General features: G+C 46.7%; 3 protein-coding genes across 3 annotated transcripts; all 3 read right to left on the bottom strand.

Moving 5' to 3' along the window:
* Positions 1-2,094: 2,094 nt before the first annotated feature.
* On the bottom strand, positions 2,095-2,466 carry ColSpa_09214 (uncharacterized protein; the record flags this gene model as incomplete). Its single annotated transcript, XM_049275426.1, has 1 exon — positions 2,095-2,466. The coding sequence occupies one exon, from the start codon at positions 2,464-2,466 to the stop codon at positions 2,095-2,097; it is 372 nt and encodes a 123-aa protein (XP_049131383.1).
* A 461-nt stretch (positions 2,467-2,927) lies between these two features.
* On the bottom strand, positions 2,928-3,425 carry ColSpa_09215 (uncharacterized protein; the record flags this gene model as incomplete). The annotated part of the gene is made up of 1 exon (XM_049275427.1): positions 2,928-3,425. The coding sequence occupies one exon, from the start codon at positions 3,423-3,425 to the stop codon at positions 2,928-2,930; it is 498 nt and encodes a 165-aa protein (XP_049131384.1).
* Positions 3,426-5,927: 2,502 nt separating this feature from the next.
* On the bottom strand, positions 5,928-8,298 carry ColSpa_09216 (minor extracellular protease vpr; the record flags this gene model as incomplete). Its single annotated transcript, XM_049275428.1, has 2 exons — positions 5,928-7,120; positions 7,191-8,298. 2 exons carry the CDS (start codon positions 8,296-8,298, stop codon positions 5,928-5,930), a joined length of 2,301 nt encoding a protein of 766 aa, XP_049131385.1.
* Between the last annotated feature and the right edge of the window lie 7,182 nt (positions 8,299-15,480).

Consider the following 15,480-nt stretch of genomic DNA (forward strand, 5'->3'; position numbering starts at 1 on the left):
TGATGGCATGAGCACTATTTCTTTCCACAGAGAGTCGTGGGATGCTCCAACTAGGACGGCTGAGAGCGCCCAATCATTGGAGAAAGCACATACCAAGTCTCAAGAATCTGCTTATAGGATCCCTATGATTCCTCAAAAAGAAAATTGCTTGTCTTTGTCAATAGGCAACCTACGACCCTTCGAATCTCTACCACAAACCCCTTTGCCGGCAAGTAGCACTCAAATGCTTAGACCAGGGAGCACTGAACCGGACGGCCGCAGTAGTCTTCTCCAGTTCTCATCGATCAAACGGAACTATGCCTTCTTTAACGATGCCAATTTCCACCGATGGCTGGGCCAAGAATTAAGACGTTGGATAGCGGCAACAATGTCCCCCAACAACCCAAACTGTCACGTTCCGTCTGATCAGGAAATCCAGCACCAAGCGCGATTCATTGTTTACGAAGAGTACGTGTTCCCCGGTCGTCGATGTATCATGACAGATTACTGATTTTTGGCAGCGGGGATCCGTGGAACCAAACTTCAGCAGATAACCTCGAATGGCTGCGGCGATTCAAACGTAGTATTGGCATGGAAACCTAAGACTTCCTATTGGAAACCCCTATAAAGTAGTCATGTAACTACTGAACAAGTCAAGGCATCAAAGGGGAGTAATCTAGGGTAAAGGATGCATTGGCAGTATGTCTAAGAATATGTCTAAGAGCATATATACATATACAGAAATAGTGGCTAGATGGGTGTTTAGTTAGTTAGTAAAGCTCAGTCTGATACCGTGTACTGGCTGGCGCCTAAGCGTGCGGGCGGCCTTAACTCTCACGAAAGAAACAGCCCCGTGGTTAAACAAAAAAACGAGCAACCTGACAAACCCGTAGCTACTGAGCGACCTTATCAGTCTTCAGAAATATCACGCGAGGTTGGGTCGAGGTAGTAGATTTCTATTGAGCCTGAAACGTAAGTTCCAGTTGATAGTTTACCGCCATCAAAGCCAACATTAATAATGTTTGTAGACACAATCTTCCTCGTTATGCTTCTGTTAGAGACAGCCAGGCTGCTTGGTTGTTGCGTGATGCACACGTTCATAGAATCTCTTTCTTCAACTTAAATGCTAAGGTAAGATGCGAATAATTGATCCATTGTTTTAGAGCGGCGATTCGAACTACGGACCTTATGTCTTCAGATGATCCCATCAAGCTGCAGGGTCTCTGTCGTGTTGCAGCAACTCGTCGTATTTCGGTGACTCCCATCTCTTTACATTCTCTTTCAAAACCCACTTGCCAAGAATTTCTAACTGTATGAAAGCGGCAAATTCAATGACAGTTTAGAATCGCGATTCCAGATGGCTTCGTTGGCCACGTCTTCCATATGAGCCCATCATCCGAGACGCCGTCTTGCACTTGGTCCATGAATGATCTGAACCTTTGTTCGTAGGCTTCGAGAGCTTCCCCTAGACCGCCTTGGGGAGATTCAGATCTGCAAAGCTTGCCGATTTCACCGACCGGCCAAGGCATAGACACCTATCACGGCGCAAGTAGTGCCCATTCCTGTTATCGACGACGGACAGTAAGCAGCATCCCCAAGAAGTGTCACCCGTCCTTCATACCAGGTGTCTCGCTTTACCAGCCCAATCCGCTCACAATAGAAGTCTTCGGAATTTATCATTGAGTCCAAAATCTGGTTTGTCCTCTACCTGGCATCTTTAAAGATATCTGCCACAGCCTTTCTTTCCTCCCTTTCACCAGCACCTCGAGCTCCCTTAAATTGCTCGAAAACACTTTGAAACATGAGGTAAGCTTGGGTCTCTTGGGTGTTGTGTCTCCGAGTCATCATCGTTCGGTCTCCAGTACCGATATAGATAGTCGCATTGTAGTCTTCGTTGTCTTGTATGGGCTGTGCAATGGCAAAGTAAGTTGTATGAAGGCCTCTGGGAGGCAAGAAGGCAACCGATTCGTTTAGTCTAAGCAACATATTCCGGGTGCATGATCCTTGGCCATCGGCGCCTAGCAGTAGATTATAATGTTCTATCCGGCCATTTTTGAAAAGAACGTTGACGGTACCGTTCGTCTGGTCGAACTTTTCGATGGATGTCCCGAAAACTTACTTCACTCGATCTTTTGTAACTCCGTAGAGAAGTTGAACAAAGTCTCCTCTCATGATCTCGTTATTGGTGGTAAAGTTTTGCAAACCGTTACCAGATCTGTTGACCGGGAAGTGAGCTCGAGGTCTGCCTGAGTCGTCGACAAATTGCAAGCCTTGTTCAGGAGCTACTTTTGCTCGGAAGGCGGAATCTAGGCCCATTCGCTTCATAACCTCGATACCGTGGCCTCGAAGGTCCAGTTGGAGGCCGGTGGTCCGAAGCTCTGGATACCATTCGATAACGATGGTGTCGTCTCCAAGTCTTGAGAGCCAAAAGACGACGCAGTTGCCGGTGATACCTCCGCCACTAATGAGAACTTTCATAGCAGTCATACAGGGCAACAAAATCAAAAGATCAGTATGAAAAGTGTTAAAATGACAAGGAGCTGGGAAAGCCGATGAAGAGGTACTCTACCTCTAACAAAATTCGACAATTATTTCGAGTTGAGAATTGCCTCTTAAGAATGCTTCTGACTATTTAGATGATCCATAGATTCACCCTCAGTATAGCTGTTAGCCCCGTAGAGGGCCCGTCTCGGCAGAAGAACCGCGAACTGAAAACCATCTTTGACCCGCATGAACATTAATAAACGAGTCTGTCTTTTGCTTCATTTCACACGTTGAAGATCAGTGGATTTCTTTCCACTTGCTTTGCCATTCCGCAATAGATGATAGAGAGAGTATACGGAGACATGCAGTTTCAGAGCACGACCTGCGAGGCTTGGAACAGGGGATACGTAACTGTGGGAAAAGCTCAATGACAGAATTGCTCAAATCTTCCGGGAAAATTACCCTCAAAACTCTGCGTCTGGGAGAAAGAACTCCAAGTCCCAATCCAGCTCGAAACCTCTTTGCCCAGCGTCAAAATCAGATGGTGAAGACCCAAACTCAATATCAGTAACAATGCTTGCTTGCTCCTGTAGTAAGGAGTAACAAAGATCCACGCTTTCCTTCGCATTACGTGCGATCTTCAAATCCCCCGGAACACCGGCCTCGATGGCGTCGACTTGCGCCATAACCATACTCAGAAAAACGTGTCCCTTGATATTGGTATCTCCCTGTCTGATTCTCTCTGTGGATTTCGCAACCAAATCTTTCATAACCTGTTTTAACCCGTCTAGGTGATAAGGGTTACGGTGGAGTGTCCCGTCAAGGCGCTGGGCCTCCGCCTGGGCGATGAACTCGAGACTGATGGTAGCAAGGGCGTACCTGAAGCCCTCCCGAAACATGCCTCCTCCAACATTCATGAGACGAGCAAACTTTTCGTCCGGTTCTGGTGAGATTATAGCCATTGCGGTATCTAGACTAGCTTTGATGGAGTATTGGAATAACGGGTTCGTTCGCGCTTGGCTTGCGAAAGGACAGCACAGAGGGATCATGAAGCGTCGTAAGAGGAAATCGAGCATGTTTCGATGAAATGTCGAAGCTCTGGCTTGTCCACTCTCCTTCATAATGCGATTGTTTACTCTGTAAGTTTCTGTGATCTCTGCGCTCAACTGTAGAGCTTTGTCGTAGGATAGCTCTGAATGCAGGCCGTTCAACAGCTTCAGAGCTAGCAGCCTAGTCGGCAGTGAATCTAGCAAGAGAAGCTGAGAAGATGTCTCTGTGTATGTGCTTCTTGCATGCGACCAAAGTTCCGTCGTTGACTCTTCGATTTCCTTGTCATTGACGTTGGATGGTGCCTCGGTGTCAAACTCGTCAAATGAGATCCTGGGCGGCATCGCCGAATCCAGCGACGACTGGAGGACGAGCTCTAGTATGGTGGCCCACAGTCTCCTCCGAATCTCGGCTTGCAACACCGACATATACGGAAGATGCTTGGGGTCCCGATGCATGCCAATTTGCATGGCTCGGTGAACCAGTGAACCCGTAGACATCCAGATTAGATCACCACCAATGGAGAAGATCTGCCTAGCCAATATCGTTAGGCAGTGTATCTGGATTCCGTTTATACCAAGACGATCCTTTTCTAAGGGACCAGAAAGCCAAGATTGAGCAGCATACACCCATTGACAGACGATATGCCGAAATCCCGGCTCGATTTTCTCTGGGTCATGGATACTTGATCCAATACCAATCACGAGAAGAACCTTGAGGCACAAGTCATTTTGGACCTGCTCAGGATGCTCCCAGTAATTTTGATATTCGGACCAAAATGTGGGTACATGTAGTATGCGAAATGCTGACTCGAATGATTGTAAATAGAGGCCAACCATCTCGTCCGATGTATCGCGAGAAGGGGGCGACAGAGTAAGTGAGGAATGTGACAAACTTCTACTCGGTCGCCCTTTCTTGAGGCTTCTTGCTAGGTTCTTACAATCGCGGAGGCGGCACCCAATGTGGACGGCCAAGGCCCCAATTTCAGAGCCATGAACATGGGTCCCTTCGGAGTTCGCAGCGGCTTTGTTGTAAACGGTGTAACAATCCCACACTCTTTCAAACTTACGAAACAGTCAGTCCACACATCCAAACGGACTTACGATCATGTAGATGTGACCAATTACCTCTTGGGCTTCACCCAACCAATCGCTCCACTTCCACACTCTTGTCTTTTTCAACGCTACTTGCGAGTTTGCCTGTTGGGACACTTCACATCGCGAGTTCTCAGGTCGCCCACCTTTCGAGGTTGGTAATATAGCTTGCTCAAGTTTTCGAACACGCTCCAGAAGATCCTGAGAAATCGGATCTAATGGAGAGTCGCCGTGTGTTGTAGTATCATGCCCTAAGTTGACCTCCCTACCATGAGATAGTCTGGAGTATGCTTGAGCTGTTGGGCTTGGCAGACAACCCGAGCCGCTATTTTGTTGATTGGGCTCCTGGACCAAAACGTCGGTGCGTCCGTAGATGCACTGTCTCTTGGAAGAGGCACAATGCGTGCAAGGGTCGTCTCGGTCACATTTGATTTTGCGCCGCCGGCATTCTAAGCACGAAAACGCAGGTCTTCGGCGTCGACGGACTTGTTGTTCCATGGCAATGACGTTGATTTTCTCGGCCGAACGAATGCGTAAACTCCACACAAACGAGGTGATTGCTTCTAGGAAGAGAGAATAGAGGCGTGAAGGAGACATTCTCAAATTGGATCGACAAACCCGTACGGACGAATTGACGGACATAAGCGGCCATACTGTTCGTCCTCGGCCGTAAGGAGAAATCCTGCAGCGAGCAGGGGCCACAAAGCCGCTTACGGCCGTGACGGAATACCGTATGTCCTCAACAAGCTCATATTACGCTAGGGCCTAGAATAGCCTAGCACAGCACCTCCGCTAAGCCTGTAATCAAAGGCGGTCACTCGACCTGCCAGCCGCTGACAGGCCAGCCGGTGCTTCCATGCCAGCTGACACACACGACTGACAGCACGTATATCCTGATTTCTGCCAGAACGCTAAGCCTGATAAAACTGCCTTTAGGCTTCTCTAGGCCTTAGCGTAATACGAGTGTCTTGAGTAGCTACGGTATGACTGTTATCAACATTTAGGACTTTCGTTGTGACTAACAACTTAACCAGTTGCCACATCTACGCCACAATACCCAAAGTAGAAGATTCAATTTTGCTACCAGGCTTTAAGAATAAACAGAGTACTTACTCAGCCGGGGGCCTAATAAACAGATTTGCTCGGGAAAGCTGCTAAACGTCCACAGGGAGTAGTCATCAGCTGCGAAGTGGTGAGTTGATGACAGTATGGTTTTGCTTCAGGTGATTATTGCATCTTCAACCTCATTTTTGTTACCAACCAGAAGATTTCCTTAGAATGGTATCGGTTCGAAGACGTCTTCCAAGACGTCAATGACGCCGCTCATCCAACTCCCCATGGATTAGGATCATCCTCATCTTTAAAGAACTTTAGCCATCTCAGAAGGATTCGATAAGAGCCCTTTTTTAGCCCTAGACCCCTCGAGGCTGTGACGTCCAAGATGCTGTAAGACCAGCCTGCCTGATAGTCGGTTTGCGGAAGCCATCCGTTTTGTATGATATTTGAACCGAGAATGCGAACACCTGCCACGGTGTCGTTCTCAGTCATGGCGGTCTCTGTGAGGTTATCCAGTTTGGCATCGGGGTCGAAGCCATACCAGGTCGGAGTGAAGTTGGTGCTAGCACGGACGATATCGAAGCGGAATTGTCGGACTGGCCGAGGCATCGGGAAGTAGGCGACGGGATAATCAGGATCTTGAAAAGAGAAAGACCGGTAGTTGCCAATGTCAGCTTTATCACCGTTGGCAAAGACTTGAGGAGCAGATAGGGGGTCGCGTGATGGTGTCAAGACGTTTGATCGTTGCTTCTCTGTAACATTTACTAGCCCAACAACTGGTGTGCTACTGTAGTTGTATGCAGGCCCTATATATGGGATGGTGAAAGTCTCGTTGGCTGAAGAGGCAATGCCAATGAAGCCAGAAAAGATGGGTATCTGACTGGCGTCTACATCTGAGGGGGGAGTCACCAGGAACGACACATTGAGTGAGGCACCGGAAGGAACTGTAGCCTGATTATCATGTGCAAAATCAATTGTTGCCGAGAAAGACAGAGGGATGTAGTCAACTTCTGAAGAGCGGTCTCCGCCTTCCAAAAACGACACTGTCCCACCCGCAGGAATGTTTGTGAAGCTGTAGGTCACCTCGCTGTCTGAAGGATTGACGATGGTGAACGAAGCTTCGTAATTGCCTATCAGCTCAAATTTTCCGGGGGAAATGACTAATTTCATGAATAGAGCCTTGTCGGCTTGGACAAGACCTGGGCCTTGCTGGAGGGTGGGAGCCATCAAGTTGAGGTTTGCCATGTTGACTTGTGTAGCCGTTGTTTGCATGAGCTCGAAAATCTCATTAACAGATAAGGAGGGATATTGAGACTTGATCAGGGCATAGACACCTGATACATATGGCGTGGCCATTGAAGTCCCGCTGATGATGCCATAACCGCCGCTGTTTTCCATAAGAGGAAACGTTGCTAGGATCATTCCACCCGGAGCAGCCAGCTCAAGCTTAAAAGCAAAGTCTGCATTAAGGCATTTGTATTTGTTAGACATCATGCAGGAAACATCTGAGATGTGCGATTCGGAACTAACCAATGCTGCTAAAATTGTTTGGTGAACCGCCGCCAAATTGATCAACCACAAGGGGTGTCTGAGAATCAACAAGCAATCTGTAGCCCCCGAGACTCTTGGCTGCGTTTGAAAAACTGTCGTCAATCACGCTGCCCATCGGAAAAACTGATCCGTCAGGAGTTAAAGATGGTGTTGATACAGCATGACCTTTGATAAAAACGTCATTGATTGTGGGATCAGGGTATGTGATAACTCGAGTATAATTGGCGGCAAAGGCATAAGACTGAACTTGTGTCAGCCAGCATGAGGGGCCTCTCATTATCGCGAGGATGTAATCCGAAATGGGCCCCGAAAGACTGCTAGCTGGTGGGTAATCGGAAGCCGAACAGCCAAATTTACAGCTGCTCGTATTTCTATCAGCCCACGCAACAAGATATTCGCCCTCCGGAAAAGGACGCAGGGATCCATATGAGAACTCGGCGCCGTTGGGGTCGCGGATGGGATATGTTGGGAACTTGGAGTTCTCAACCGAGGCGATGCCAAGCGCATCATCTGCCCCGCCTGGCAGGTTGATGGAGAACATGCCCTGCGTGCCCGAATTGCCAGCAGCGGCGATGACGGCCACGCCCTTCGCTTTCAGAGCAGCAACCGCGGCTGGGAGAGGTGACCTCGGATAGCCGGACCAAGTGCCGAACTCGCCGATGGAGATGCTCATAACATCAGCGCCTTCTTCGACTGATTTCTGCATAGCAGTGACAATTGCATCGTCTGAAGCTGTTCCATCGCAACCAAAGACCCGATACATGCCAAGAGTAGCTCGTGGAGCAACTCCCACAAGGCCTATAAACATTGACGAATTTGAGGGTACTTCCATCCCGACGATGCCTGCAACATGTGTGCCGTGAAAACCCTCATAGTGCCCAGGTCTTGGGTCCGGGCTTGGGTTTGGTATGAAGCTGTTAAATCCATAACTGTCACCGACAAAGTCATAGCCGAATTCAACCTTGCAACCCTTACCAAAACAGCCTCCTAGAGCTGGGTGCAAATAATCGATTCCAGTATCAATGATGGAAACGCGGGCGCCCGCACCGAGCATGCCCTGAGCGTGAATGCGGTCAACACCCGTCATTGTATGTGGGCTATTCCAGTTGATCCCCGAATCTCGAGAGAATCAAGACACTGTCCGCAGTTGCCTAATGTCGGCTTCATTTTGAGATGTTTCTGTGCGAGCGGCTGGTGAAATGCCAACCGGAGGACGATTTGGGTGCATTATTTGCCGCACCGTGACAACACTCTTGACACCAGGAAGAGACCGTAGCTTTTTAAACGTGAATATCGTCTTTAAGCGAGACCGATACGCCATAGAACACAGTGCTGTCGTGGAACTCATAGCGCACTTGTACGGGGATGAACAGCTCGGCCGCTCTTTCAACGATTTTTTCAGGGCTTAGACTGATTCCGTCGGCTGAAGTGTCATTTGATAGCTCGACAAAGTAGGTCCTTGGAACTTCTTGAGAGGCGACGGCAATGAAACAGCATGCCACTACTCATACAAGGGAACTAATGAGTCGCATCGTAGCTACAGATGGAAATTCTGATCAGGAGCTAGAGGGCGAGGAAATTGAAGTGAAAATGAAGTGTTGAAGAGACGGGTTACTTGGGATTTTCGGTCATGGGCGAGATGGTGCAGTGGTTATCGTTCTAGTGATCGTCTTCTTCGATTTGGGCCAACTCCAACGTAGCCAACTGTGGACCTTCGATTAACGGCTGAGTTTTCTCGTATTAGGAGATCACAATATGCAAGGCCATACTCATACCCTGTCAAACGGCCCCAATCGTTTGGGTCGGCGGCGCAAGACCGCTAAATCCGTGATGGTTGTGAGCTGGCGTGTACTAAGAGTGGTGGGTCCGGAAGTGCACATGGCTGCATCATTTTGAGCTTCGATAGAGAGCCTACTTCGTTACTGCGAACGCCTATGCAACATGAACGTGGTGAAATGAGGTTTAAGTCAACGTTCGATATTACACTCCAAGTCAGAAAAAGATAAGAAATCGCATGTTTCTTTTTGCTTTGGTATATCCTACAACGAGGGCATGCCTGTGCCCTTATGAATACGCCAGTTCGATCAACGGCTTTCCAAGAGGAAAGAAGTGCCATTTCTGACGTGGCTCACTGAGAGGTTCTGCCTCGCAAATTAAATCATAAGCGACTGTGATCTTGTTTACAAAGAGATTCAACCTCCCAGTGTCCCAAACAAAATATCCTGTTATTGACTAATTATGGACTTTTCACCCAGCATACGCTAGTCAGTAGAAATGTTTCGCTAACTACATTCGGTTTCTGTAGCTAGAATAGGCATCCTGCAATGCAATGCCGACTCCAAAATAACGACTGTTTGTATACCAACCCACCTGAGTTGTATATTATGTTTGCCCGTGTCTTTCCAGACGACTGAACTTCCGGAAGTAGTTAAACAGGACCTGTTTGTTTACCCTGTTGTTTCTGTCAGCATTGCAACTCGTGAAGGCCCTGGTGCCGGCCCTCAAAAACTTGGCACGTCAAAATAGTGCTTCAAACATTCAATCTTACAATTGACTCTGCTTGACGCTCTTTCCAAAACAGATCTTGAGTTCCAAGTAAGCGACTCTAGCACCCATGTAGTTTTCGCCAATCTGTTCCCAATACTGATAACACTGCAGTTTCTCCTTAAAGATCTTGGTGATGCAGAGAGCTTAAATAACTTTGTCTTCTGACAACTGATGTCAATGGCTTACAATTGCTCGCCCCTTTACTATAGACCTGGATTCGGAGAATTATTCCTATGCCACACTGTTGGCTGAGTTCGGACTGCAAAATTAGATTGCATGAAAATTTCAAACGGTCCCGCAATTGTCAAGTCAAATGGACTTACCTTAGCGAGGGTTATGGTTGCCTTACGTGACAGAGAGGCCTCACCGCATTCGTACTGCGCAAGCATCTGTCAGCCCACCACTGAGACTAGGCCCTAACTGGCATGGTGATGCGAGAACTAGTTCATTGTAAAGGATGTAGTTTTTGGAATATCCAAACCACCTGTGGCTGATGGGTGGCGGTGGCTTACGTGAATCTCACATGAGCCACCTGGTCGGCCACCACCCTCACCCTCACCTCTCTTCTTGAACTCAATACAACCACCTTCGCAGATCCACGATATCGTGACCTTTTGCGATACCGAAATCCGCACATGTACGGTATCCCTGCGATACAAACAGTACCAATCGGGCTGCGGAGTAGAAGTGTAGATTAACACGGGGGATGGTTTTTGACACTTTTCCGCAGTCGATGGGATAGTGGGGAACTCTTTTCCGCCTCCAAGATGAGCAACCTCAGGAAAACAAACCTTTATCAGAATTCAGATGGGGTTCAGATCATTATAGTTCGACTATAGTGCTAGCAGAAAGCCTAAAGGTGTTATGCTGTACTGTACAGTGCCATGTCAATTGTCTGAAAACGCTATACAGAGTACCACCAAAACAGCACCAAAACAGCAATATTTCAATAATCAGTATCTCAACATAATCATTTAGTAAAAATATTCTAAGGAATCTCATAAGTACCTTAGGTGAAGAGATGTAGTATACGCTCTATTTATTTAGTCTTGCTGCTTTGTTTCGCTAATGGTCAGTTCTAGTAAGTAGTAGATGCTCTTAAGCTGAGATTATAGTGGGCTACAGTGCACAATACAGTGGCGTTAAGGGTCAAGGTGGTGCACAGAAAAGGGTTTTCGGTTTTTTGATATGGCACTGTATCAACGAATTGCTTCTTTCGTCATGATGATCAGTAATACAAGTGATTGTGGGCGGAAACCACCGCCATGGAAAGTCTCGTGTGTGCTAAAAATGAAAGTTCCCGGGAAAGAAATCAAGATGAAGTTTCCATAAAAAATGAAGATCATTTGCAGCCAAATCCGCAACTGGAAGGTGGATGCCCTTGCTGATTGAAATCTAGATTTGGACTGGGAAAGCGATAAGCCAATCATACACAGGAGAGGGAGTCCGTTTTATCTGCTTTATCTTTTTGCACCGATTTGTGTATATTTACTACCGTGAAAGTTACTGATCGGCTCAATGTCATCACTAGGATTCATTTAGTTGCTGATGATAAGTCAGCATGCAAACAAGCAACAGATAGAAAGTTTTCCTTCGATCAACAATTACCTAATATATCAGGCTGATCTCTGAAATCAAGGTTTTACAACGCCTCTTTCTGAACTCCTCACGTTGAACCCACCAGGGAAAGGATAACCTTGAACAAAAGTTAAGCTTTTCCGCTGTTTTGCATAGCATGCCGAGGAATCCTATGGAGTGATTAGTTAACAGTCGCCAGAATTTTGTTGTGCTTCTATGGAGGAACATCACCAACTGACCAAATGTGAGCCTCGGTAGTAGGCAACCGACAGCGATGGTGGCAGTGAAGCCCCTGCTGTGAATGTTTCTGACAGCTGGCCGTATTAGAAAAGCTTGAGTAGCAGATTGATGATCTCGCCAGCATAAGCTAATGCTGAAGTATGTATTCAAATTGTTCATCCCCCAATAGGAATATTAAGGTAAGCGGTTTAATTATTCTTTACGTGATTCAGTCTCTAGAGCCAATGATACCGTGAAGCATTTGACTGCCCCCAAGGATTTCAACAGCGACGATGGTCAAGACGCGTTCTTCTTGGAACATTACGTAGTGTCCTGGGTAGTTCTTCGCTCGTGACGGGGTTTTACTAGCAGTATGGGACTCTCATCTTCGTTCATAGTAGGGTTTCCAACCAAGAGCAACTATAACAATATGTAGCTATGCATTATCAAAAAGAACTGACTTAAATTCTCTAACAAGAGCGACTCGGATTCGCCACTCTTGGGGTCATTTCTACATTGTCTCGTTAACCTAATTCGGGCACCCTTATACCCTATAAGCGAACCTAGCTCCTTTACATCATAAACGAAGGACTGTGAAATTTGTAGCCATTGCTGTTCGAAGAGTGTTATGATGACTTCTTTGACGTTCTCAAATGGTATCTATTTGAATATTCCATACTCAACACCAAATTCTCTTTTAGAGAACTATGCCTCACTTCCACTTAGTTATTCTCAACCAAAGACAGTATATCCTCCACTGATTCGACTTTGTCCGTATTGGTAGCGAACAGCCATGCGTAAGAAACGAGTATGGTTGCCAGCACGAAAACGAAGAAGGCTTTGAAGCATGACTGATTTGCGTTGGGAGTAGTCTGATGCAGCTCCTTTTCAAGCAAACCGCAGTCTTTCTCCTTAATATTCGAGTTTTTTGCAGTGTTTATTGATGAGAGGTCCTCGAACATGTCCATATAGAACGATACGTCTCCATAGGTGATCATAGTCGTGGGCGAGAATTTGATTGCTGCTTTTTCAATTATTAGCCAATGGCAGTTTCAGTAAATTGAAATAAGCTGCATACGTCAGATATATGAACGTTACTTCAAATGATCAAGTGAGGTCTTTTTATAGAAGTGGTCAAGGTCGGCGCTGATAAAAGTTTGATCCAAATGCTACGTCAAGCATTGTCCACCGCACTCGAATGGTATTAGAGTGCATCAGACTTCTGTCTAGGATGGTTGGAATCGTCTAAGATTGCTTTCTTGAGTATGCAAGTATCACCTGTCTCATGAGAGTTCTCCGCCGATCTCAGCCTCAAAGTTTTATAATGCCGCAGGAGCTCTGCCTGCGATTGTCAGTATCGCGACTCAGGATCCGACGGAGCATTTTCAATACTCCCTTATGTTATCAAAGATTAGGTTATTCGAATTAAGCTTCCTTGTGAAATGACGCGTTCAGGCGACCGACATATTCGTGAGGTACAAGTAGTCGATGAGAGTCATAGCCTAGGTGCCAGAAGTTAAACAGTGCGCAAATCCAATATCCCCTCTGTGTGCCTTACTTCGTTCGCTTTCGTTTTCTGTACAAAGACAGATTCCTGAACCTAAATGTAACGCGCGTCCGAGGCCGTGAGCACAAGAAACATCCAAGTTGCGAGAAGAGCTTACAAAAGCTTCGCCGTATCAAAACTCCCCTTCCGAAATGCTATTGTTATGCTTCGTAGTAGGCGGGTACTAGACCAAAGATTGGCAAGCCGTTGGTGACAAGCCCAAATGCTACATACTTCGCATCAGTCCTCCGTTGATCTGGTGAAGATAGCTCATGTTAGTCTATCCACTTGTTACATACCCTTACTCATGAGCAATAGGATTTCAAGGGGTTATTGACACGCGGCATTTGATTTCGTATTCGTTCGCGCCATCTGCATCGATCAGGCTATGATGACGTTTTGTATGTGTGTACCACAATGTCGTACGGGCAATCGGGGGGTACGGGAACTTATCGTACCAACTTCTCTTGCGTTAAGATGATCGAAAGTAACTTGGATCAAACGTTCCGGATGTGTCTTCTTAAAACAGTTGGATCGAAACGTTATGGTCTCCCTGTTGAGATCGTAACGTAGGGTAACCCTGAGGCAAGCCTAGGAGGTGAAACAAAGACATGAAGTCACTTAGTGAATTTCATTTATATATCGTTGATTTCCCCTCGCTTTTGCATTTCCATCAGTATCAATTTTATAAGAAAATTTCTACACGTCCAAACACTGCCCCACACTCGAATCACAAGTCACTTGCTACCAAGCCTATCTGTAATTCCACGCCTTTCAATCAACGCCACGACTTAACCACTCGAAATGCATTTGATTAAAGCTACGGCGATCACCCTGTGCGCTAGTATGGGTGCCTTTTCTGTGGCTATTCCGGCAGCCAGTAAGGCCGATGTTACTCCTGACTACACATACCTACTCAAGACAGAGATAGAGCGTCAGAAAAACAACACTTCCAACATCGCTCTTGACGTTGTACGCAATAATAACACAGAAAACGCCATGAAAACGAATGGCACTGCCTCTTTTTCTTCTGAACAGACCTACTCGGACGAGTAGGTGAGCGAATAAGAATTTTGAGGCGGTTGAAGCTCATCTGAGGCGGATTTGTTCTTCGATGTGGGGAGGGTTCGGAATGTCTCAACTTTGTATCCGTGATGATACAGTCAGGTCGAATCTCGTGTGCATGGGTGCAGGGTGATTCGCCCACTTTTCTTTCGTTTGGACTATTTTATCATGTCGATTTTGACCAACCAACTTTTGCTTGTACAAGACAGCTCAGTAAATCTCATGTCATGTATCAGCCCTATTTACAACGCATTTCACTATTAAAGTAGAAGTTTTACCACAATCCACCACACACCTTCAATAATTTCTCTTCGTGTGGTACCGCTGGATTCGCCGAACGCTAAGCAAGTACTTTGGAGACTAGAGAACAAAGCCAAAAACGGCGGAGTGTCCAAAAGCTTGAGTACATGACGGTTAGAAGTCATCAGACAACCGGGCCGATCGGGAGCATCTAACGCTGTCGGCCCCTCCTTCACTCGACCGTACCCATCAAGTGCCCGCGCCACGCACCTGTACCTGCAGCAGAGAAGCAGAGCATCACGTAAGTTAATCCTTCTTTCTTATGGCCAAAGTAGACAACATGATAGAATAAGTTCTTCCCCCTGCCCCTCTTTCCAGGTTATTGGTCCTCGCATCGTTCTTTAATCCTACAATGCGACAAGAAAACAAGGACAGACAGGTGATAGACTAGTAGAACTAATAATAACGCAGGACGCAACACAGGAGAGAGAAATAGGGAAAGATAAAAGAATTTCAACACAATCCGAAAATTTTGCTCCTCTAGATTCGCCCGCATTTTATTATTGACTCCATGGACAAACTGCATAACCACGGCGTTCTTCAATCATATCAGAATCTTGTTGCCGCTATATAAAGTCATCAGCGCAACGGTCCTATTTTCCTTGAGAAGAATCATTATCAGCAAGTCACCAGAAAAGACAGCTTCTTCAGTCACACTTTTGTTCTGCCTACATGACCTTCGTGCATCTTTTTGAGAATTAGGCCTAAGAATAGAGATTTCTATGAAGAGATTTACCCAGCAAGTGAGTCTAAGGGTGCTGGGTGGTGGTTGCAGAAGTAGCAAAAGCTGGCAATAACATCTTTTCCCCTGAATGGTGCTGTTAGCTGCACAGCACCTCTAGCAACTCCAACTCAGCACGCGCAGCCTCAAGCTGAACGATAGGCCTGGGAATCGACTTTCGAATCGACCTGTAAGACCTTAAATGACTTGTTGACGCGTGGGAATATCTGGCTATAGCCCCTTTCTAGCTGGCAGACTGGCAACGACCCCGAGGCGCTGCGGCTATGCTGCTG

Source organism: Colletotrichum spaethianum, assembly GCF_022836535.1.
Source record: "Colletotrichum spaethianum MAFF 239500 DNA, contig27, whole genome shotgun sequence".
Taxonomy (NCBI): Eukaryota; Fungi; Ascomycota; class Sordariomycetes; order Glomerellales; family Glomerellaceae; genus Colletotrichum; species Colletotrichum spaethianum.